The 23,371-nt window shown below is 43.1% G+C and overlaps 1 protein-coding gene across 12 annotated transcripts in view; it reads right to left on the bottom strand.

Annotated features, from left to right (window-relative positions):
* Positions 1 to 23,371, bottom strand: part of DAB2IP (DAB2 interacting protein) — a 673,590-nt gene that overhangs the window by 15,044 nt on the left and 635,175 nt on the right. For 10 of the 12 annotated variants that reach the window (XM_077479176.1, XM_077479181.1, XM_077479177.1 and 7 more), the window contains 4 exons: positions 17,157 to 17,306; positions 14,566 to 14,604; positions 8,637 to 8,839; positions 2,669 to 2,756 (listed from right to left, as the gene is read on the bottom strand). In XM_077479176.1, coding sequence (XP_077335302.1) covers positions 2,669 to 2,756; positions 8,637 to 8,839; positions 14,566 to 14,604; positions 17,157 to 17,306 — 480 coding nt within the window. The remainder of the gene's footprint in view (positions 1 to 2,668; positions 2,757 to 8,636; positions 8,840 to 14,565; positions 14,605 to 17,156; positions 17,307 to 23,371) is intronic. The other 2 variants (XM_077479172.1, XM_077479178.1) reach the window with 2 other exon arrangements.

Below are 23,371 nucleotides of genomic sequence, written 5' to 3'. Positions count from 1 at the left end.
TAAATAATGCATTACAATTTAACTAAACCCAAAAATATGACAAAAAATTCAGATGACTAAAATACAACTAAAACAACATTTTAGTTAGACGACTATGATTAAAGTCAAATTTCGATTTAGTTTTAAAAAGCCCAAAAATATATAAAAATGGTTCCCAATCTGTTTCCATATGCTCTATATAGAAAGAGGAACCACACAGGAGACACCCTGAACAAAGATCCAAATTAAAGTTGGTTCTAAAGGCCTTTACCTTCATGCATTCTACCGGCTCAGGAACAAACACACACAAGTGCTTGCTATGTGGGCATTCAGCAGTGGGATGGGCGAGGAGCGCTGGCAGGAGACCCAAGCAGAGGGGGATCAGGGCTATGCTGTGTAAAACCAATGCACAGAGCAGGGTATGACATGTTATTTTTCCCCTTCCCGAACAGCCACTGCAGTTGTCCTGAAACAACGTAAACGTACGTCGGTTTGCCTCTTGGCCACTAGGCGTGGGCGCTGCCGGAGGCACGCATGCATACGCCCACGATGATGACCGCGGGGCACCCAAGATCGCTCCACACAGAGACAGAGTGGAGATCTGGCAATGTAAACAGACAGATCTACGTGCTGTCAGGGGTTAGGAGAGCGATCTGTTATCCATACTAAGTATGAACAACGATCGGTCTCCTCACTCAGGAAGTCCCATCCCCCCCACCCCCTAGGACACACAATTAACCCCTTGATCACCCCCTAGTGTTAACGCCTTCCCTGCCAGTGACACAATCAGTGCATTTTTATAGCGCTGATCGCTGGTCCCAAAAGTGTCCGATCTGTCCACCATGTTGCAGTCCTGATAAAAATCGCTGGTCACTGCCATTACTAGTAAAAAAAAAAAAAAAAAGAGGCATACATCATTCCCCTATTTTGTAGATGCTATAACTTTTGCGCAAATCAATCAATATACGCTTATTGCATTTTTTTTTTACCAAAAATATGTAGAAGAATACATATTGGCCTAAAACGGAGGGAAAAATAAAAATAGCCTGGTCATGGCCTGGAGCAGCCAAATCTTCCAGGGCTGAAGTGGTTAACAAAAACACTTTAACCACATGCCGACCGTCTGGGTGGACGTCCTCACAGGATCTTACTCCCGCGCGCCCCCTGGAACATCCGTGACCGGACCCGGCGCATCACGGTAAACCGCAGCTGACTGTGCTCTGCGGCAGGAGCCAACAGCTACAGACCTATATTTCAGGCTAACTTGCAAACTGCCTGTTGCAGGATCCAGTGCTAGTAGCACCTTACAGGCTAGCCCCGCTAGGAATACTAAGATCCATAGGGACCAATCTGGATAAACTACAGCTGCGCTGGAGCACCGAAGCCCAGCAGCCAAAATGCAGTTAGAAAACGCAGTGTATGAGGTTATGCATGGCTGACGTTTTGCTATTTGGCAGTGTTCAGTCACCCGGAGGTGAAGCATAACCCAATAGTCTTAGCCCTTGTACACATGGTTGGAGAATCCGTCGGAATGTGTCCTATCGGACCGTGTCGTCGGATAATCCGACTGTGTGTGGTATGCATCGGACTGATTCCGTCGGAATATCCGTCCGACCCAATTTTCCAACATGTTGGAAATGTTTCCCGACCAACTGGGCCGGTCGGACATACTCCGATCATGTGTAGCGAATTTTGATCGGACCAAGTGCCACGCATGCTCAGATCAAATTCCTACATCAAAGCTATTGGCTACTAGCCTGAATGTAGTCCCATCGTAACGAAATTACGCCATCACGTTCTGAAAGATCGGATTTTTCGACAACTTAGTCCGACCGTGTGTATGCAACAGTTTCGGACAAGATCCGATGGACAAGATCCGACGGATTTGGTTGTCGAAATCTCCGACCGTGTGTACAGGGGCTTAGAATTAACACTCCCATTTCCTGTGATGTGTGACTAGGAAAAAGAATATTTACCAAATCAGCGGTGCTGGTTATCTGTGCTCTACCTGAATGGGTTGAGATAAATTTACAACAGATATATATATGGTGGCGGAAATAGGATACTGGATACAATTTCCTTCTATCTGAGAATTGTGATGTCAGATAAGTGACAGTGCTGGAATATGAATTGTAACAATGACAACAAATAATAGATGTGTATCCTGCCAAAGATTTTAAAGAGGAATGCTGCTTTCTGGTGGGGATGTTCACTTGTAATAATTACAGATATGAACATTGAGAACATTCTAAGAATTACAAAGCCGCTTAATAAAATCTAAATGCAGCCAGGAAATGATGTGAAGGCAGAGAGCCGACTTCTGTCGGATTACAAATTCTGATTATGAATTGTAATTAACTCGGGACAAGAAACATTGATAAGGCATCTTCATAATTTCATAGTTATTAGTGAAGCCGGCCTCATTCTTGCTGGATTAGATGTGGGATGTCTGAAGGCCCGATGTGCTATCAGTTAAGTGGCTGTTCAGGGAAATATGTAAGTGGCACCGTCTGCTCTTTTCCCTGTGAAATTAAATAACATTTTGCTGAATTTAATATTTTCCTGCCTAATAAGTATAAAGTGCCATCCGGAGGCAGTGACACTGTGACAGTGACATAGACGGCAAGCCAATTGCATTCTCTACCTCCTGGAACTGCCCAGGGTCCTATTATATCAGTAGATATCATACCTGTGCATCAATAATCTTCTGTTTGGAGTCTACAGCTGCCTGCATCTCTGCGTGGTCCTTCTTCAGCTCCTCCTCCACAGACATCAACCTGTACCAAACAAACCACACACAATGATCCACATTTTCTGCTTTACTACAATGCAGAAAAAAAAATGCTGATAGCGAGAAGAAACCTGGTGAATCAGAGAATTTAGAAATAACTGGCTGTATATTAGGGCACTAAGGGCAGTGTTTTCTGAACTGTAATATGCCACAGTCATCTCTTCCTACCCCCAGGGTCTCGTCGATAGGAAGCAATCATGAATTATTTTTTTTAAAAGCATGTGGTTTGGAGACTCTCAAAAATATGATTTAGGACTGCACTATACAGAGGAGCATTAGCGAGGCACTACTTCATATATACATTATTTGCAAATGTGTGCAACTAAACCCTGTGTTTTTAAAGAGGAAGTAAACCCTGATGGGTTTACTTCCTCTTTGTCTCCCTGCAAAGGTAAAGCATAATGGATTACTATGCATCGCACAGTAGTCCATTATGTGTCACTTACCTGACACAGGAGCCAGCAAAGTCACCGCTGTCCCCCTGTAGTCCGGAGCCGCCATCTTCTTGGTGGGTCTCGCTGCTCCGGCGCTGTGATTTGCCCGCGATCTGCGGCTTGCCCAGTGCGCCAGCGTGCCGCTGTCTATGGTGCATGGTGGCTGTCTTCAGGTAAATATCTCCTAAACCGTATAGGTTTAGGAGATATTTCTTGGACCTACAGGTAAGCCTTAACCACTTACCGACCAGCGCATGACGATCTATGTCCTATTTTTGAAGAGGGATATGTCGGTAACGGCAGCAGCTGCTGCCACAACCGAGATATCCATCTCTTTAGGCGCCGGTCAGCTGTACGATAACGGTGTTCTCCGTGGCGGATTCGCAGCGAGATCACCGCTATCGGCGGCGGGAGAGGTGCCACCCCCCCTCCCGCCGCTTACCAGAGCCGTTGGTAGCAGCGGAGGCGATTGGGTCCTTTCACTAGCTGGGTATGGAGACGAGTGAGGATAAGATGGCCCCCACTCGTCTCTATACCAGAGGAGGGCGGAAGCGACGTCAAAAAGTCACTTCCGCCCATACCTCTTAAATGTATATTTTTTTAAATGCCATTTTTTCTTTTTTTTTTTTTTGTTGCATTTTAGTCCAAATATGAGATCTGAGAACTTTTTGACCCCAGATCTCATATTTAAGAGGACCTGTCATGCTTTTTTCTATTACAAGGGGTGTTTACATTCCTTGTAATAGGAATAAAAGTGATCCATTTTTTTTTTTTTTGTAAAAATAAATAAAATCAATTAAAATAAATAAGAAAAAAAAAAAAAAAGGTTTATAAAAACACCCCGTCACGACGAGCTTGCGCACAGAAGCGAGCGCATACGAAAACGGTGGTCAAACCACGCATGTGAGGTATCGCCGCGATCGGTAGAGCGAGAGCAATAATTCTAGCCCTAGACCTCCTCTGTAACGCAAAAAATGCAACCTGTAGAATTTTTTAAATGTCGCTTATAGAGATTTTTGAGGCTAAAAGTTTGACGCCATTCCACGAGCGGGCGCAATTTTGAAGCGTGACATGTTGGGTATCAATTTACTCGGCGTACCATTATCTTTCACAATATAAAAAAAAAATTGGGCTAATTTTACTGTTGTCTTATTTTTTTATTCAAAAAAGTTAATTTTTTCCCCAAAAAAAGTGCGCTTGTAAGACCGCTGCTCAAATACAGTGTGAAAAAAAGTATTTCAATGACCGCCATTTTATTCTGTAGGGTGTTAGAACCCCCAAATATTTTATATTGTTTTTTTTCTAAGTAATTTTCTAGCAAAAAAAAAAAAACTGTTTTAAACATGTAAACGCCAAATCTGAAAAAGAGGCCTGGTCCTTAAATGGTTAATCTAGGCTTACCTTTAGGTCAAAGTGGTTTGTAAGAATTTACAACCACTTTAATGTGAGTTGTTAGACAGGGCTTTTTTTTTTTTTTTTTTTCTTTTGCAGACTAGCTCGTAAGTGCTGGGAATGTTTTTTTTTTTTTTTTTTTTTTTTTTTCAGGGAACCCATAGGAACAATCCTAATTCCTTTTTCAGCAGCATGTGGCTGGGGTTGCTATGGGTTTTATGAATTTATAACCTAAAGCTGCAGTTCTGCACATCATTTTATCTATGTAAACAATGTGACCTATAAACGCAACGTCAGGTCTATGAGACATCATCATCAGTTCTCTTGCTGTGACAGTTCTAGGACGCCGGGCCATAGTAAGTTGCTCTGCAATCTCTGGCGCCTCACAAGTGCCAATCAATATCTGGCCTATTAAGATGATGCTCGTGTTTTTGGTTCAAAAGCTCTGACATCTGCGTGATCTGTTGCATGTCAAGCCCAGTCTGTAGTGCCATGTACTGCATTATTAGTTAAGGGGTTTTAATACAGGCTGTTTTGGAGAAAAGGAGTCATTTTGCACTTCACCCCCCCCTTTGTAATATGTCTAGTCCACACTCCTGTGGGCTGACAATCTGATTAAGAGTATGGAGACATCTGGTAAAATATGATGGATTGACCTCCTGGAAATCTAATCAAGTGCCTCTTGAACAGAGCAGCGGAATCACATTGCTGCGAACCACACAAAAAAAAAAGAGAGATTAAATAACCTCAGACCACGTGTCATAAATATACTGGCTGGGGGCTGGAAAAAGACCATCGAAGCAGCCTTTCAACGCTTTCCAGTGTCAAAGCTATAGCGGGCTAGCCGAATGTGTGTTTCTACAGGAAATATATGGGGCCGATTAGCCAGTGTTCTAAAGTGTCATTCATTATAAGAATCCTTTTAAACTAGATGGGGCTGTAAAGCCAGGCACTAATGTAACCTAAAAGTGCTCTTTCTAGATGAAAGCTCATGAATTTGGTCTCATTAACCAGTTCCCAACCGCCGCGCGCCGATGTACGTCGGCAGAATGGCACGGGCAGGCATATTGGCGTACAGGTACATCCATTTTTATATGCTGCCCTGCCATCACGTGCGCGCCGCCCCCGTCGTGCTGGGTCGGGACCCACGTGAGTCCGGTCGCGGGTCCTGCGGACTCGATCGCCGTGGGGCTACCCGCGATCATCTCACAGGGCGGCTGAACGAGGAGATGTCCTTGTAAACAGCATCTCCCCGTTCTGCCTAGCAACAAGTGACGCTGATCTCTGCTCCATGTGATTGGAGCAGAGATCACTGTTCACTAACACAAAGCCCAGTCCCCCCACAGTTAGTAATACGCCCCTAGGAACACTTAACCCCTACACTGCCACCCTCTGGTTAACCCCTTTACTGCCAGTGTCATTAACACAGGAATCACTGCATTTGTATAGCACTGATTGCTATATAAATGACAATGGTCCCAAAAATGTCCGATGGGTCCGCCATAATGTCGCAAGTCGCAATAAAAAAAAATCGCTGATCGCCGCCATTACTAGTAAAAAAAAAAAAAAATTATTAATAAAATGCCATAAACTATCCCCTATTTTGTAAATGCTATAACTTTTGCGCAAACCAATCAATAATCGCTTATTGCGATTTTTTTTTTTCACCAAAAATATGTAGAAGAATACATATCGGCCTAAACTGAGGGGAAAAAAAATGTTTTTTTATATATTTTGGGGGGATATTTATTATAACAAAAAGTAAAAAAAAGTGTTTTTTTTCAAAATTGTCGCTCTATTTTTGTTTATAGCGCAAAAAATAAAAACCGCAGGGGTGATCAAATACCACCAAAAGAAAGCTCTATTTGTGGGAAAAAAAGGACGTGAATTTTGTTTGGGAGCCACGTCACACGACCGTGCAATTGTCAGTTAAAAACGACGCAGTGCCAAATCGCAAAAAGTCCGGTCTGAAAGTGGTTAAAAGAAGCTTTCTGGTTATTAGGCTTGATCCTGAATTCTGCAGTCTGTGTGCCAATTTTAACCCTCTATGTGTAGAGCAGGTAGACCTTTTTCTTGCCCTGGATACTCGCAGACATGATAGCAGTGCTGATTGCTTTATCTCTCCAATGAAAGCTGAAAGTTGCAATAAGTTACACTGACGTTGATCATACTACTTGAAAAAGTGCTGACATACAGTACAATCAGGAACATACGATGATCTACAAGTTTTTTTTTTTATAGTCAAGTCTAGCTTAAAGTGGAAGTTAACTCCCCTATCGTTTTCCCTTATCGAAGCTGCCATCTTTGCCTCTGTTTAATCTTCAATTGCTATGGTGCTGCACATGTGATTTGTTATGACACCAGCCATTGGATGGTTTGATAGTTTGGCTGAGAGCACAGCCAATGTGCAGTTGGCATTCCTGGCATGCCTTTTTTTTTTAACTGTTTAAATCCATGGGTTTACTTCCACTTTAAATGTTTTTTTTTCAGTGTGGGAAGGGTTAAGGGAAAAGGTTAAAACTTGCCCAGCCTTTTACTGTTGACCCTGCCATAGACAGTTCCCCTTATTTTCTGTCCTGGTGACCCCTTGTGTGGCAGGGTATGAAAAAATGTTACCAGAATACGAGGTTAGAGAAATTTGCCAATGGCAACACAGCAATAAACCTTCCCTACCTAATCCATCCAAAATTTAAAAGAAATACATTTTTTGAGTTCCATGTTGCTTCATGTTAGGAACCCTTGTGTGCAGAGTTCTGGGCACAGCAAGTTTTTCATTTCAGAACAAAATATATAAAGGCAAACAAAATAACTTTACCAGGACAAATGCAATAACTTTCATCTCCAAATGCCTACAAACAAGAGGTATTCTTAAAGGGAGCTTGTTGAAGCACCTTTTTAAAGAGGAAGTAAACCCTTATGGGTTTACTTCCTCTTTGATTCCCTGCAAAGGTAACGCATAATGGACTACTATGCATCGCATAGTAGTCCATTATGTGTCACTTACCTGACACAGGAGCCAGCGAAGTCACCGCTGTCCCCTTGTGTACAGAGCCTCCATCTTCTCGGTGGGTCTCGCTGCTCCGGCGTTGTCATTTGACGAAGCCGTGATGACGTCACTCCCGCGCATGCGAGCCGCCACTCGCGGCATATTGCCGTTGACAGCGGCGCGCTCAGTGCGCCTGCGCACCCCTGTCTACGGCGGTGCCTGTGTTTTGGTAAATATGTCCTAAACTATGTAGGTTTAGGAGATATTTCTTGGACCTACAGGTAAGCCTTAATCTAGGCTTACCTGTAGGTCAAAGTGGTTTGTAAGGGTTTACAACCACTTTAAAGCAGGCAGAATCATCTCATTCACAAGTTGTGTACTGTCTCTAGGGTAGTAAAGCCAATATTCAGTGTGTCAGTTGGGAAATCTGAAACTAGTATGCAGCTTTTATTACAATAGTATCTTCCAGAACCTTGAATAAGTAAGAACAGTATTAGATATAGCATGTTCTTACCAAGATGGACAATTATGCAGGCCATACACGGTCGAATTTCGAACGAATTTTCTTTTCAAAATCAGAAAATTCGTTTTTTTGGTGATCCGATGATGCCACCATTGATTTTCGAAATTCGGCCGACCAAGCCTTCAATTTCACCTCATGTTGCTACAGAAAAGAATTTTCTTGGCTGGGAATCTTCTTTTCTCTCCGTAAATTTTCTTTTATCTCCGTACATTTTCTTTTCTTATTACGTTTCTCGCACGATTCTCCCATCATTGATTAGAAAATCGTTCGTTTTTCTAAAAATTTCCAACATGTCCGATTCCTCAAATTTTATTTCCGCACGAAAATCGGCTGTTGCTGCAGCCCACTAATGGTGCGAAATTCATACGAAAATTCTTTCGAAATTCGAACCGTGTATGGCCGGCATTACTCACACAAGTGGTGCAGTTACAGGTGGTCCTGTATGCCACTGGATATTGGACTGGTGGCAGTTAGAAGGTTTTTGGAGCTACATTCATTGTTAGACACAAAGGAGGATTCTGATAGTTCTACCTGCTTATAATGCCCTTCATCTGCATCTCCTTGTCGTCCTGCTGTCTGTGCAAGCGCTCTTCACTCTCCTCCAGCCGTGCCTGGTATTCCAGTAGAATCTTCTGTGTCTGCTCATCTTGGCTTTTGCAGCGGTTCTCGTATTCCTCCAGTTTCTTGTTGGAAAGGCGCAGCTTGTCCTGGAGGACCATGATTTCCTGCTGGTACTGCCGGGAGAAACAGGCATTAATGATTCTCCAAACTTTAACAAAAAAGTGTATAAATGACTAGTAAATTAGAATGAGGCCTTAACGTCAGAGGGGAGGGAGGACATTGACAACTGAAACAGAACTATAACTTTACACACAGATCTGGAATCACTGTAAACAAACATATTTCCTTCCTACTTGGAGAAAACTTTTCAGACCTGCTAAAGCCAGCCATAGATGGATCGAATTTTGGCCAGTTCAGCAGGAACCGACTCGGATTCGATCCTTGTATGGGTAGGCTAAATGTACTGGAATTGATCCATCCATCAACTTTAGTATAACCTACCTGTTGGATTTTTTGCATGCGATTACTGCCTGTAGCTAAAGCTGCTATCAATGTGTTCTGCTGGCAGGGAAGGCTCCCCTCTGGCAGGACACAATAGCGCTGTCGAAGTGGGAATCAAGTGATTTTTATTTCCTGCAATCCATGGGTGCAAGAAGGAAAATCAAATCATCTATGGCTTGCCTTATTATCACTTTGGGCAATTTTTGCATAAACAGATATAACCATGAACGGCTCAAATTAGCATTCTTTATAATGACAGGAATGCAGTGCAGGAAAATTCTGAAAAAACATGAGCAGTGGCACATAGCAATTGAGTTTTATCAAAGAGATTCCAGGGAGATTCCAGGAAAATAATCTCAGTGATGATTCCAATAGGTGTGCTTGTAACCTTGTAATTAGAAGTTTACACACAGGTAAAGGCGCTCACTTACTTGGTATAATTCAGAAGTCTCCATAAGGAAAAGCATATATGAAGAGAAATGGAGTAAAGACGAACAGAAGAGTTGATAAAAACCAGGTAGCTGTCGCACCGTACTCGCAGGATTTCCATTTTGCCTGCTATAACAACATACGTATGACCAAGCTGCTAGCATGTAGCTTAACCATGATGGTGCAGAGCCACCAGGAGAACTTTGTACCCAGCTGGTAATGAAGAAGGGGCAAACTCCCTCATCCACATTCCCATGCCCTGGTCCCAACAACCATTCAACAGGTTTGAGCGTGGATATGGCTAAACAAATATTGATCAATAGACAGTCTTATTTGTGTGGCATATTTTTGAGAGCTTTGGGCAGATCATACAAGAAAAGTATGTACTGTCAGCTTTGTCATAATATACATATTTCAACCTGTTCCTGGTACGTAAGCAGGATATAGACTTTACAGGAAAAATATATGGAAATGCTTGAATTGTTCTCAGATGAGATCTCCTCAGAATGCCGTACTAACCTGTGACTTGCACTCATCACAAGTAAGTTCACAGTGTAAAGACAGAGAGCTAGGAGCAAGAGGTACCAGTGGCTTATCCCGTAGACCAGGGGTCTTCAAATTGCGACCCTTTCCTTGCTTTTATGTGGCCCTTGGGGCACCATTTCATTTACTGACTCCAATGAAGGGCACAATTCCTCCCAATGACACCAAAAATGGGTTCACAATTGCTACCAATGATGTTAACGATGGAGCAAAGTTCCTACAACTGACAGCATGGATAGGGGATTGTTTACTCCCACTGATGCTGGGCCATTTTGTACTCCCGCAAGCTCCAGTCTGGCCCACCTAAAGTCTGAAGGAGAGTAAACTGGCCCTTTGTTTAGAAGGTTTGGAGACCCCTGCCTTAGTGACTGGGATACCTGTTCCAACCTGTGAGATTGCAGCTACCCTTTCACCATGACTTGCAGGGATCTCTCACAGTCATGAGATCATCATCCGGAAATGTTATCACACAGCTACAGATATTCTTATGGACACTTGTACTTGCATTTTTAGCAAACGAACACACAGTATCTCACAAAAGTGAGTACACCCCCTCTCATTTTTTTAAATGTTTTATTATATATTTTCATGTGACAACACTGAAGAAATGACACTTTGCTGCAATGTAAAGTAGTGCGTGTACAGCTTGTATAACAGTGTATATTTGCTTTCCCCTGAAAATAACTCAACACACAGCCATTAAAGAGGTAGTAAACCCGCTAATGTTTTTTTTTTTTTACTCACCTGCAAAGAAAAAGGCATAATGAGCTAGTATGCACCTTACAACGAGGCCCCGACATCTGGCCCGATCCACGCGGAGGGAGCTGACATGCTCCCTCTGCGTTTCTTCCGGGTATCGCGGCTCTGGCGCTGTGAGTGGCCGGAGCCGCGATATCGTCACTCCCGCGCATGCACGCGGGAGATTTCATCCCGGCCGGGTCTGGCGACTGCCGGGCTTTCAGCCGAGAATCCCCTTGTGCGCATGCGCCGCTGCAGTCAGCGGCGCATACCGAGGGGAATATCTCCTAAACTGTACAGGTTTAGGAGATTTTTTTTGTACCTACGGGTAAGCCTTATTATAGGCTTTCCTGTAGGTAAAAGTAAAAAAAATAAGTATACAACCACTTTAATGTCTAAAACGCTGGCAACAAAAGTGAGTACACCTCTAAGTGAGCTATTTTCCCTCCCTGGTGTCATGTGAGTCAGTTTTACAAGGTCTCTCCAGTGTGAATGGGGAACGGGTTTGTTAAATTTGGTGTTATCGCTCTCTCTTACTAGTCACTGGAAGTTCAACATGGCTTTTCATGGCAAAGAACTCTCTGAGGATCTGAAAAAAAAAAAAAGAATTGTTGTTCTACATCAAGATGGCCTAGGCTTTAAGATTGCCAAGACCCTGAAACTGAGCTGCACCATGGTGGCCAAGATTATACAGCAGCTTAACAGGACAGGTTCTACTCAGAACAGGCCTCGCCATTGTCGACCAAAGAAGTTGAGTGCTCAGCATCTTATCTAGAGGTTGTCTTTGGGACATAGACGTATGAGTGCTGCAGAGGTTGAAAGGGTGGGGAATCAGCTTGTCAGTGCTCAGACCATACGCTGCACACTGCATCAAATTGGTCTGCATGGCTGTCGTCCCAGAAGGAAGCTTCTTTTAAAGAGGATGCACAAGAAAGCCCGCAAACAATTTGCTGAAGACAAACAGACTAAGGACATGGATTATTGAAACCATGTCCCGTGGTGTGATGAGACCAAGATAAACGTATTTGATTCAGATGGTGTCAAGCATGTGTAACGCCAAGCAGGTGGGGAGTACAAAGACAAGTGTGTCTTGTCTACAGTAAAGCATGATAGTGGGAGTGTCATGGTCTGGGGCTGCATGAGTGCTGCTGGCACTGGGGAGCTACAGGAAACCATGAATGCCAACATGTATTGACATACTGAAGCAGAGCATGATCCTATGACTTCGGAGACTGGGCCACAGGGCAGTATTCCAACATGATAAATACCCCAAATACACTTCCAAGATGACCACTGCCTTGCTAAAGAAGCTGAGGGTAAAGGGGATGGACTGGCCAAGCATGTCTCCAGACCTAAACCCTATTGAGCATCTGTGGGGCATCCTCAAACAGAAGGGAGAGGAGCTCAAGGTCTCTAACATCCACCAGGCTCCGTGATGTCATCATGGAGGAGGGGAAGAGGACTCCAGTGGTAACCTGTGCAGCTCAGGTGAACTCCATGCCCAAGAGGGTTAAGGCAGTGCTGGAAAATAATGGTGGACACACAAAATATTGACACATTGGGCCCAATTTGGACATTTTCACGTTTGTTGCCAACGGTTTAAATATTAATGGCTGTGTTGAGTTATTTTGGGGGGGACAGCAAATTTACACTGTTATACAAGTTGTACATGCACTACTTTACATTGTAGCAAAGTGTCATTTCTTCAGTGTTGTCACATAAAAAGATATAATAAAATATTTACAAAAATGTGGGGGGTGTACTCACTTGTGGGATACTGTAGACTGCATTAAGCACAGGTATATATTTTAAATAGGCCCTCAAGGCACAGATCAAAAAACATGCCCGTCTCATTTTTATTTTTTATTTTTTTCCAGCACAACACAAGGCAACACAAGTGCATGTGTTACAGTGTGTGCTGATGCTAGTGTGTGTTTGGCCACACATGAGCATTAGGGAGCTGATGACAATAAATTGAGATGTGCATATACAGCAATAAAACGTGTAAACATCCATGCAACAATGGGGAGGGGTTCTAAGTGTTACCGCTGATGACTGGCAGTGACTTTAAACATGAACTTTAGGCATTTATTAGGTGCCTTCAGATTTCTAAATGCTTCCCAGCAGCACTGCCACAAACATTCAGTACCCCTGTACTGCAGCTGAAGGCTGGTTTCAGAAAGTTGCTTGGCATTTTGTAAACAGTAAATTGACCTGAACGGGCAGACTCGAGTGCATTTACAGGCTAAGATTAGTAAATGGGTTTGCAGTCAATCAGATTGTAACCTTTATGCAAGTTGAGAATGCTTTACCTTGGATAATTACTACTGCCACACACATCCAACACTGACCTCTGGCCAAAACTTCCTATTAAAGTGGAAGTAAACCCATGGATTTAAACAGTTAAAAAAAAAAAAAAAAAGGCATGCCGGGAATGCTAACTGCCAAACTATCAAACCACCCAATGGCTGGTGTCATAACGGATCACATGTGCAGCACCGTGGCAGTTGAAGATTAAACAGAGGCAAAGATGGCAGCTTCCTTGGCTGAAAACGATAGGGGAGTTTACTTCCACTTTAAGTGAAAACTCTGCAATTCTTTGGAAAAAAAAAAAGACTCCCCTCCCTGTGTGACGTACAGGTCTCTGTGCCACGTCAGAACATTAATTATTATAATTATGGTGTAGATTTGTCTTTTCTGCCCTCCTCAACTTGACCAACAATGTAATGGACACCACTGAAGTGCCTCCACCTCTGATATGTTGCCATACAAGGGTCGCCTGTGAGCGTCGCCATCTAGTCTATTAAATTAACATCATTAATTAGCCGATGATTATTTTCAGGTATTAATTGAAGCTTTGAGCTGCAGAGAAGAGCCAGAGTCTAATAAGTCCCCCATTCATGCTGATAATAAGCAGTGCAGCCTCAGAGCCGACAGTTGTCGTTGTCTTTATAAGAAGAAGGCTAGGAGGCCATTAATGGCAATTATTTCAGTCTGCGCTCTGTGTATTTACATTTTGCTCAGTGGGGAGCTAAGAGTTCTTCCTAATCATTGTGTAAAACTGGAAGAAGCTGCTTGCTGTGTCTGTGCTTCAGGCAGCGGCATCTCTCAAAGGACAGTGCAGCCCGCTGCTTGCAGAGCACCATCCAGCAGTGCCCTGTAGCCTAAGGATAGCGGTTTTTAAGGGACAAGCTCAGTCCTGGAAAGATTTCATTTTTCTAATGAGGTTCATGTGCAAAGATGTGCCCAGGCGGGGGAGGGGGCGGGGGGGGTCCCTTCAGGATGTGTTACTGTCTGCAGCTTGTGATGAGAGCTGGTGAACCAGCCACACACAGAGAAAAACCACGTGAGGTTCTTCGCTCCAACCTCCCATCGTATGACCGTGCAGCGCCTCCTGCCATCGCTAACATATGGATTTTAGGATTAATTATGCTACAATACAGTCAGTTACAAAGCCACAGTATCTGGCAGATGGAATTTTAGAATTGGGCTGGATGGGTGAATCGTCCCCTTCTGCAGGATGCTCATTAGAGATCACAGCAATGCGAGAGTCTTAAAGCTTTAAACAGCTGTAGTATTTACTACAGAAATCAGGAGACATTATCACCTGTCACCATGTCGGCTATACACCACTTCATTCATCACATTGCAGGCATTTATGACAGAAACATCTTCACCTGTTACTTACTAGCCTCCATAATGTCTCCCTGGTGTTGTGAACATGAAACTTAAAAAAAAAAAAAAAACACAAAAAAAAAAGTGTCAAAAAGTAAACTGTGGCTATTAACATTGCTTTCTGTTTCTATCAGGTGTGAACAACTACTATGGCACAAATATGCAGAATGACAGACGGAATTCTAGATTAACCTCCCTGGCGGTGATCCCGAGTCTGGCTCGGGCTGGGATTTCAGAACTATAAGCGGTAACCCCGAGCCAGACTCTGGAACGCATCGCTGGATACAGGGAGAGTTACTTACCTTGCCCCCTGGATCCAGTGATGTCCTCCGCGCTGTGTGTGCGAGCCGGCCTCCGCTCGATTCACACAGTGCCTGAGTGCCGCCGAGCTCCGTTCCCTGCGACGTTACGGCGCACGGGAGCGGAGATCGGCGCCAAATTCAAAAAAGTTAAAACATACACAGTACTGTATAAAAAAAATAAAAAAATACACACCCCCTTTGTCCCTAGTGGCCTGTCCAGTGCCCTGCATGCACTTTTATATTATAAATACAGTTTTTTTCTGCCTGGAATTTGGAGATTGCCCATAGCAACCAAAAAGTGTCCCTTTATGTCAAAAGTGATTTTCAGACCAACTAGAAAACGGCGATAATAAATTATAATCACTTGCAGAATTGAGCGATAGCGATTTGTGGGGAAATTCGTCATCAAACACTAAATCTGCAAATGAGCGAATTTCAGTGTTTTTGGATTTGATTACATTATTGAATAATTTTTATTATTATTTATTATCATATTATACATTTTATCATACCTGGGATGTTTGCCAGACTCTGGTTTGAACAGATTTAAGAGAGTTATTCCTAAGAATTGCAGGCCTACAATATAAAACGCCAAATTTCCACGCAAAATAATTGTACCGCTTTCAGCACCTAAAATCAGAACTAATCATAATACCGCCAGGGAGGTTAAAGGCTCTTTTAATATAGAAAACAAAATGGCAGAAATTGCAGACGTGCTCCTTACTGAAAAAACACCCTTCCATCACAGCAGGCTTATGGTATTGGCCTGTATTATATAATCAAGGTCTGTTCCAACAATAACCCCCAGCACCAAGCAGAGACCCCCCCACCCTCCTCCTCGTCCTCCATGCTGTTCACCTGGGACAAAAGGATGTTTAGACTCAAGAAAAGTAATCATTTTCCGGTAAGATCTACTGGATCTTGCCAGACCAGACATACACCTGACTGGGCCTACTCCATAGTGTTGTAACAACAAAGGGTTAGCACTGGACAGCTACTAAAGCTTTGGTGCTAATAGTTCATTGTAGTCCTAATCCTCATTTAAAAGAACAGAATTGGTGATATTAGTATTGGTTTTATAATCACTCTGCATTGAATAGATTTTTTTTTTTCCCTCTGCTGTTGGTTAATGAATAATGGCTAAATTAGAATGGAAGGCTGTATTATAATTACACCTGTACTAATGCTTAAATGGCACTGAACTGGCAATACATTTTTTTTTTTTTAGGTTGATTTACTAAAGGCAAATAAGACTGTGCACATTGCATAGTACGGCTGCTCCAGAGCTTCATAAATAAAGTAAAACTTCACTTCACAAAGAATACCCAATCACGTGCCAGGAAAAAAAAAAAAAAACAGCATTTTTGCTTGCACATGATTGGATGATGGAAGTTGGCCGAACTTCTGCTCATTTACTAAACTCTGGAGCAACGGCATGTTGCAAATTGCAGTGTCTTGCCTTTAGTAAATAAGATCCCTATATGGGTGATGTAAACAGACTGCTTGCATGAGATCATGTAGCAATCTAAAGAGCTGTGCTGCATTGCTTGTATTCTTTATAATGTAATAATACATGCATAGCTTGTATTCCTCCATACACCAGCTGGCTGGTGTCGGTGATAGTCACATTCTGACAATAACAGGACGATGTGTTATATGAACCAAAAACAACAGATAACCTAATTTTGAGTTGTCAGTTTGTTAGGAGTACAGGGATAATCAAAGTAATAAAAGGTTGGATGGACTTATGTATCACACAAGTGTTAAAAAGTTTTCCAACTGACATTAATATAAGTGTGATGCCTATAAGGGTCATGTTTATTTTAAACCTACACTGACTGCTTTGAACCTGCTTATGGAACAAAACATTAACCAGCAAAGTAGGAATCTGGGCAGTTCTAGCCTGCAAATTTTGGCACTTTTGCAGGGTTACTTACCAGATACATTCACCTGGGACAAAATCACAGCAGGCTTATGGTATTGGCCTGCATTATATAATCAAGGTCTGTTCCAACAATACCCCCCACCCCAGCCCTCGTCCTCCATGCTGTTCACCTGGGACAAAATGATGTTTAGACTCAAGAAAAGTAATCATTTTCAGGAAAGATCTACTGGATCTTGCCAGACCAGACATACACCTGACTGGGCCTACTCCATAGCGTTTTTTTTTTTTTTCCTCTTTGAGAATCTACAATGAGTTTTCTAAGGCTGGCCGTGACATTACTTCCCCAAGCAGGGTGGCGGGATGAGGGATGGAGATCTTATAGAGGGAAATTCTGTGGTTCTACCCAGTTGAGGTTACCTTTTCTATTTGGGTCATCTCCTCCTTATTCCTCATATTATCCCTGTGCTTGAAATCTGGCTCAATGCTTTCATCTTCTAACATCATATTCATATTCAAGAGCCATGCGGCTGTGCGGTCCAGAGCATTGGGGTTCACAGGTGAAGGGGCCTAAAACAAAACATACAACCAGAACAAAAGAAAGCAATGAAATTGAAAAAAGAAAAACATGAGCAGCAAAAAAAAAAAAGAAATGGAAATGATCTCATGTCAAAAGGCATGGATGCACACAGTAAAACTCGGGGGGGCCTGCAGGCTCTGCAACAGTTGCAGAACAGGTTTAGCAGCATGCTAGGAACTACAACAGCTTGAAAGCCAAAGTCAACTACAGACCAGACAACATACCACAAAAATATTCATCAAACCTCTATTTGCAATACACTAAATATCTCCACCTGAGTTCGACAGGATCAATGGGGTGCATAGAATAGCATTGTCCTAATAATTTCACACTTTATTTTCAGAGTGGTGACAGTTACCCTTTTGAAGCTCTTGTGGAGAGTGAGAAGCAAGACATGTCCTGGGGACAATCCTGGCACAGACATGGTACCTGGCCTAGATCTAGCCCACAGACACTGGCATACATGATGGCAACATTACCCATCAGGCTATTATGATTTGTATACTTCCCGCGTCCGTCTCGTCATTGAATATTGTGCGCAACACAAGGGGAACTTGTCAGTATCACAGCAATCAACATTCACCAACTTTGAGGGTCTTTTTCGCTGCACTGTGTAGAGCTGCTATACACAACAATATTTAGGTATTTTACATGAAAGTAGACTGTCTAATAAAGCTCTAGATATTGAATTGCCCATTCATTTTCATTTTCTGTTCCGAGTGATAATGAAGCAAACAATGGCAACAAAATAACCTCAGGATTCCAAAATAAAAACGGGGGGGGGGGCAAAAAGTTCAGATTCTTCTCTACAACTACTTGGCTACAGTATTGCTAATATGATCTATAGGTAAACTGCTGTCCAGCGTTGGTCACATGGTGATAACAGGACATCACCACTGATACAGCCTGATGGTTGCTGTGTGGGAAACATCTCTCATGTTCATCCATTACCCTCAGGGCTGGACTTACCATTGGGCTTGACTGGGCTCAAGCCCATGGGCCCCCGTCCAGTAGGGGGCCCCCGTGGGCCCTGCTGAGATACATATCAGTGTACTCGGCTCGGCTCGGCTCATGGGCACGCCCAGTCCTGCCCTATGATGGACATAACACAGGGACTGGGTGTGACTGTGAGCAGAGCCGAGTACACTCAGCTACTCTCGGCTCCTGCTTGAGACTGCGAGAGGACACGAGAGCTGCCAAGATGACCCGAGAGCTGCCGAGAGGACCCGAGAGCTGCCGAGAGGACCCGAGAGCTGCCGAGAGGACCCGAGAGCCTCTTGGCGGCACCATTTTTAAACTACAAGACTGCAATGACAAGGCTGCAAATGACAAGGCTACACTGACAAGGCTGCAATGACATTGGACAAGGCTGCAGATGGATGGGCAAGGCTGCAGATGGACACTGATAAGGCTGCATTGATGGGCATTTAAACGTTTTTTCCTTAAACTTCCCTCCTAAAAGTTTTTTCCTTAAAATTCCCTCCTAAACTTGGGGTGCGTGTTGTATGCCGGTGCGTGTTATACGCCGATAAATACGGCAATGTATAGAAGGTAGGGCCCGCAAGCGACTCAAGCCCAGGGGCCCCCACCACCCTAAGTCCTGCCCTGATTACCCTCTATGGTGAACACACACTATATGGTGGACGCAAGAGGCACCTCAACTCTGCACCATATTTTATATATGGACACAGATAAGATAATTTTATCTGCTATTATCATTCTAAATAAAAAGTCTACAGCCAGAGAAGAAACAATTGTGAAGAAGGATTTCCAAACGGAGAATCTAAAACACTCAGCATTCCACAACTCGTGTCTGGAGTGTCACAAGGACTTTGTAACTATCAGACTGTAATGAATTGATATTTTTGCACTCGCAGTATCACGGCGTGTAGGGGAGATATTTTAGGAGAAAAGTGGAAGCCTGAAGAGAAGCGATAAGTAAGAACTCATTTATGGTTCCTTCCTTGCAGGATGGAATCGGAGAGGTGATCAGTTTAATGAAGAGACGCCAGACAATCATTTTTCCCATATTTGTAAGCTGAAGGTGAACACACGACCTGGAAGGGTACTGTGAACTTCTAGAGGGGCCGAGTCCCCAGCAATTACACAAGAAAGTCATCATCTTGTGTCACCCCATGTAAATAACAAGCATGAGCAGAATAAGAACGGCAATGTCAATTATATATTGCAGAATCATGATCATTGTAAGGGTCCATGCACCCAGGCTTAAAAATACACTGCTTCTAGAGGAGTTTAGCGTTATGCCTGTAAAAGCAGCTAATGTTATCCTATGTGTCCATGCACATTAGGGTCTCCAAACTTTATAAACAAATGGCTGGTTTACTGTCCTTCAAACTTTAGCGGGGCCGGACTGTGGCCAGTGGGACAAGAAAATGTTCTGGTGTCAGTGGGAGTAAACAATGCCCCATCAATGGTATTAGGGTGAAGAATACTACCCCATCATTGGTGCTACCCCAAGAATACTACCCCAGAGTAATGGTGCACCAACGTTGGTATCAATGGGAGGAATAGTGCCCTATCATTGCTGTAAACGGGAGGACTAAAGCCCCATCATTGGTGTCAGTGGGAGGAATAGTGCCCAAGGGCTGCATCCAGCCTCCAGGCCACAGTTTGGAGACCACTGGTTTAGAGGCATATTTTAGGCTCAGCATTTAGAAGCAGAAAAAAAAACCCTTCTGTTTTGTGTTTTTGAGAGCAGTTTTCTGGCAGAACAAAATACGCTAAATACTACTAAACGCTGGCCCAAGGAAATGCTCAAATTTTTAATTTTTTTTTGCCCAGGGCACTGCCATTTTTTAAATCCAGTATGCATGGAGCCTTAATATGGATGAACACAAACATTTCAGACCACAGGAAAGCAGACATTGTTGAGTGTAGTTAAATATGAATGAACAAGAAGGTGGAGGGCTTTTGTCAGAAACTGATGCATGAGCAGTTGCCATTTTATATAAGATTTAGCCATTTTAATTCTAGAAACACTTCAACATTACAGAGAAAATCAAAGCAGTGAAGAACAGAAACTTACCAGCTACATGCCTTCTTTCTCTTCTCTTTTTTAAATATTTTGAACAGTAAGGGTCCTTTCACACGGGGAGGATCAGTGCTGATTCGCCCAATGGATATCCGCTTGCGCAGCGGGGATCGCCAGAGCGATCTCCGCTGAGCAGGAAGATGACAGGTCTGTCTCTGCACACTGCGCAGGGATGGACCTGTCACAGCGCCGTTCTCCCCTATGGGAGATTGGGTGACGACGGACCGCAGTGTCCGTCGTCACCCGATCCGATGACGGATGGAAAAATAGCCTTTTCCTCCATCACACTTTTTCGTATCGGAGCGGGTTGGATGTCAGCGGACTTGTCACCGTTGACATCCGATGCTCCATAGAGCTCTATGGAGCATCCGTTCGGGTCCGCCTGAAAAACTGACAGGCGGATCTGAACAGATCTGTGAAAGGGGCCTAACTGTGACCATATGAGCAAAGGCCAAGTTGGACTCAGATTTGGGCTTTGGTCCTATATAAAACAAATTGCACTTTAAAGAGTGCTCTTTACTAAAATTTGTATAGGCCCATTACACAAGGCTAGCAGCAAACATGTCACCCCCATATGGTTCTGTACTTGTCACTATTGCTGAAATCTACCCTGCCCTTTTCTAAAGTATTTATTTTCTATAGTGCCTGAATTATCCATTTGGTTGCACTTCTTCCAAAGCATGCAGCATCTGAATGTGTTTTGCAAAAACATTACAGTAAATGCATACTTCCAGCTGTATCACTTTAATTAAATCCAGCCCATGCTGCATAAACAGTGAGCATAGCTACTACAGAGTAGACTGAACTTAATGTATGCAGACAAACCTACTTCAATGGGCAGTGCGGACAGCAATGCGCACAATATAACCGTCAATCAAAAATCAACATTCACCAATCTGCCAATTAGTAAGCTGATCCTGCTATTGGTTACTGTTGCAGGCCAGCACGTTGTTACCACATACTACCAATAGTGCCGCAACTTGCTAAACTGGAAAGTCTGCTTGTAAACAGACTTATAAATTGAGGTACTATATAATTCTATTCCACACATGTGAGGAATACAATACATGATTTTCTTGATGAAAGGGACATAGATTCCCGTAAGAACAGCGATTTTGTAATTGAAATGCTGAGTTTTATTCTCATGAATAATGTCTTTGTATTTAAACGATCCCACTACCTCCAGGTGCAGGGGGTGGCTATGGGGGCGTGCTGTGTCCCCTCCTATGCCAACCTGTACCTGGGGGGGGGGGGGGGGGTGGGAGCATGATTTTCTAAAGAAGAGAGCTGCAGAATTCAGTAACGTATTATCTTGGCATCGTTACATAGACAGTCTTCATGGTTTAGGCAGGGTCAAAAGATGAGCTAAATGTATTTCTGGAGACTCTACAACATAATACCTATAATTTCAAATTTACATATAGCTACAGTCAGGAAAAAATAAAATTTCTTGATTGTTGAAATCTTCCTGAATGAAGTAAGAACTTTATGCTCAACCCTATACAGAAAGCCATCTGCCGGCAACACATTGCTACATGCAACCAGCTTGCATTCCAAGCAATTGATTAGAAGTATTCCATATAATCAGTATCTCAGATTGAGGTGTAATTGCACACTAGAGGAATACTTTATGAGGGAAGGTTCTATGTTGCGTGAACGTTTACTTGTGAGGGGCTACAACAGGACTTGCCTCAAGAAGGCCTATAACAAAGTAAGAATTTAAGACAGAAATTCATTGATCTACAAACCAAGAAGAGAGACACAATCTGGATCAACAAGGATAGTTACTAAATACAACAGACAACATGGGAAGGTTTGTAGATCAATGAAGTTCTGGTACCTTCTCACTGCAGATCAAAAAAATCAATAAATTTATTGAGCCCTATCCAGAAATCCCTTTTAAAAAGGTCAAAATCTATTAAAGACACTATGGTAGCAAGTCATCACATTGGGAATAAGATGAGTAAAACAGATAAACCAGGCACATGCCCATGTGGTAACTGTAATTACTGCCCATTTATTCTGAGAGGTGAAAGCATCGGACTCCAACAACACTTCATGGACGCCCAGACATAGAATTACTAGCCAATCTGTTGGTGCGGTCTGTATAATGAAGTGTTGCTATGGAGCATTCTATGTGGGAAAAATAAAACGCCCTTTTTTTGCAGAATTGGGGACCATGTTTCTGCGATTTCTAAATGCAAAATGGAAACCCCCATTGGCAGACACATGGGATTGTACCTCAACCATAATTTGAAAATGATTGTTTTTTTCATCTTAGACCATATCCCCCCCACACGAAAGGCGTGGGGATATTGAGAAAAAGCTATTACAACTTGAAGCGTGTAAAGCTGGCCATACATTATACAATTTTCTTGTTCAATCTCCTTTAAATTTACCTTCAACTATGTAGTGTAAGGACCTGCCTGATTGCATACAAATGTCATGTTATATGGTCTTGGTAAATCTAAAGGAACATTTTACAAGAAAATTTTACAATGTATGGCCAGCCTCACACTCCTGTTCCATGGCAGCTGCTGGTCTTATTCCAGTATCCTGGTTTTGGCTGAGCTTCACTCTCCCTGTCTGATTGGAGTCCAACCCTGTTTTAAGCCTGCCAAGCTCTTAGACCCCTTTCACACCGCCGAGCCTATAGCATCGGCGGTAAAATGCTGCACAAGCACCAAGCTCAGCGCTTCTCTAAGCGCTACCACAGCTCTTGAGGCTCTTCTCCGAGAAGGGAGTGCAATCAGGTGCAACAATCTGCACTAAAGCAGCTTATCCCATGGACCCCAAAAGGCCACGTCCAACCCCACAAAAATATTAAATACTGAAAACACTGCTAAAATATGTGTTTAAGCAGATTGCCGTGCATTCTTCTGAGCAACTGGAGAGGACATATGCACTTAAGCAGCTGCTACCCTCTTAACCCACTTTGAGTCCGTTGTAGGAGAGCAACCAAATCGGGTGGCCTCTACCTACCCCAAATACTTCTGACGCCTG

Source organism: Lithobates pipiens, unplaced genomic scaffold (assembly GCF_037356315.1).
Source record: "Lithobates pipiens isolate NorthernLeopardFrog02 unplaced genomic scaffold, aLitPip1_a1.2 Scaffold_14, whole genome shotgun sequence".
In the NCBI taxonomy this organism is placed as follows: domain Eukaryota; kingdom Metazoa; phylum Chordata; class Amphibia; order Anura; family Ranidae; genus Lithobates; species Lithobates pipiens.
The sequence above is the reverse complement of the archived record's forward strand: the minus strand, read 5'-3'. Positions and strand labels throughout refer to the sequence as shown.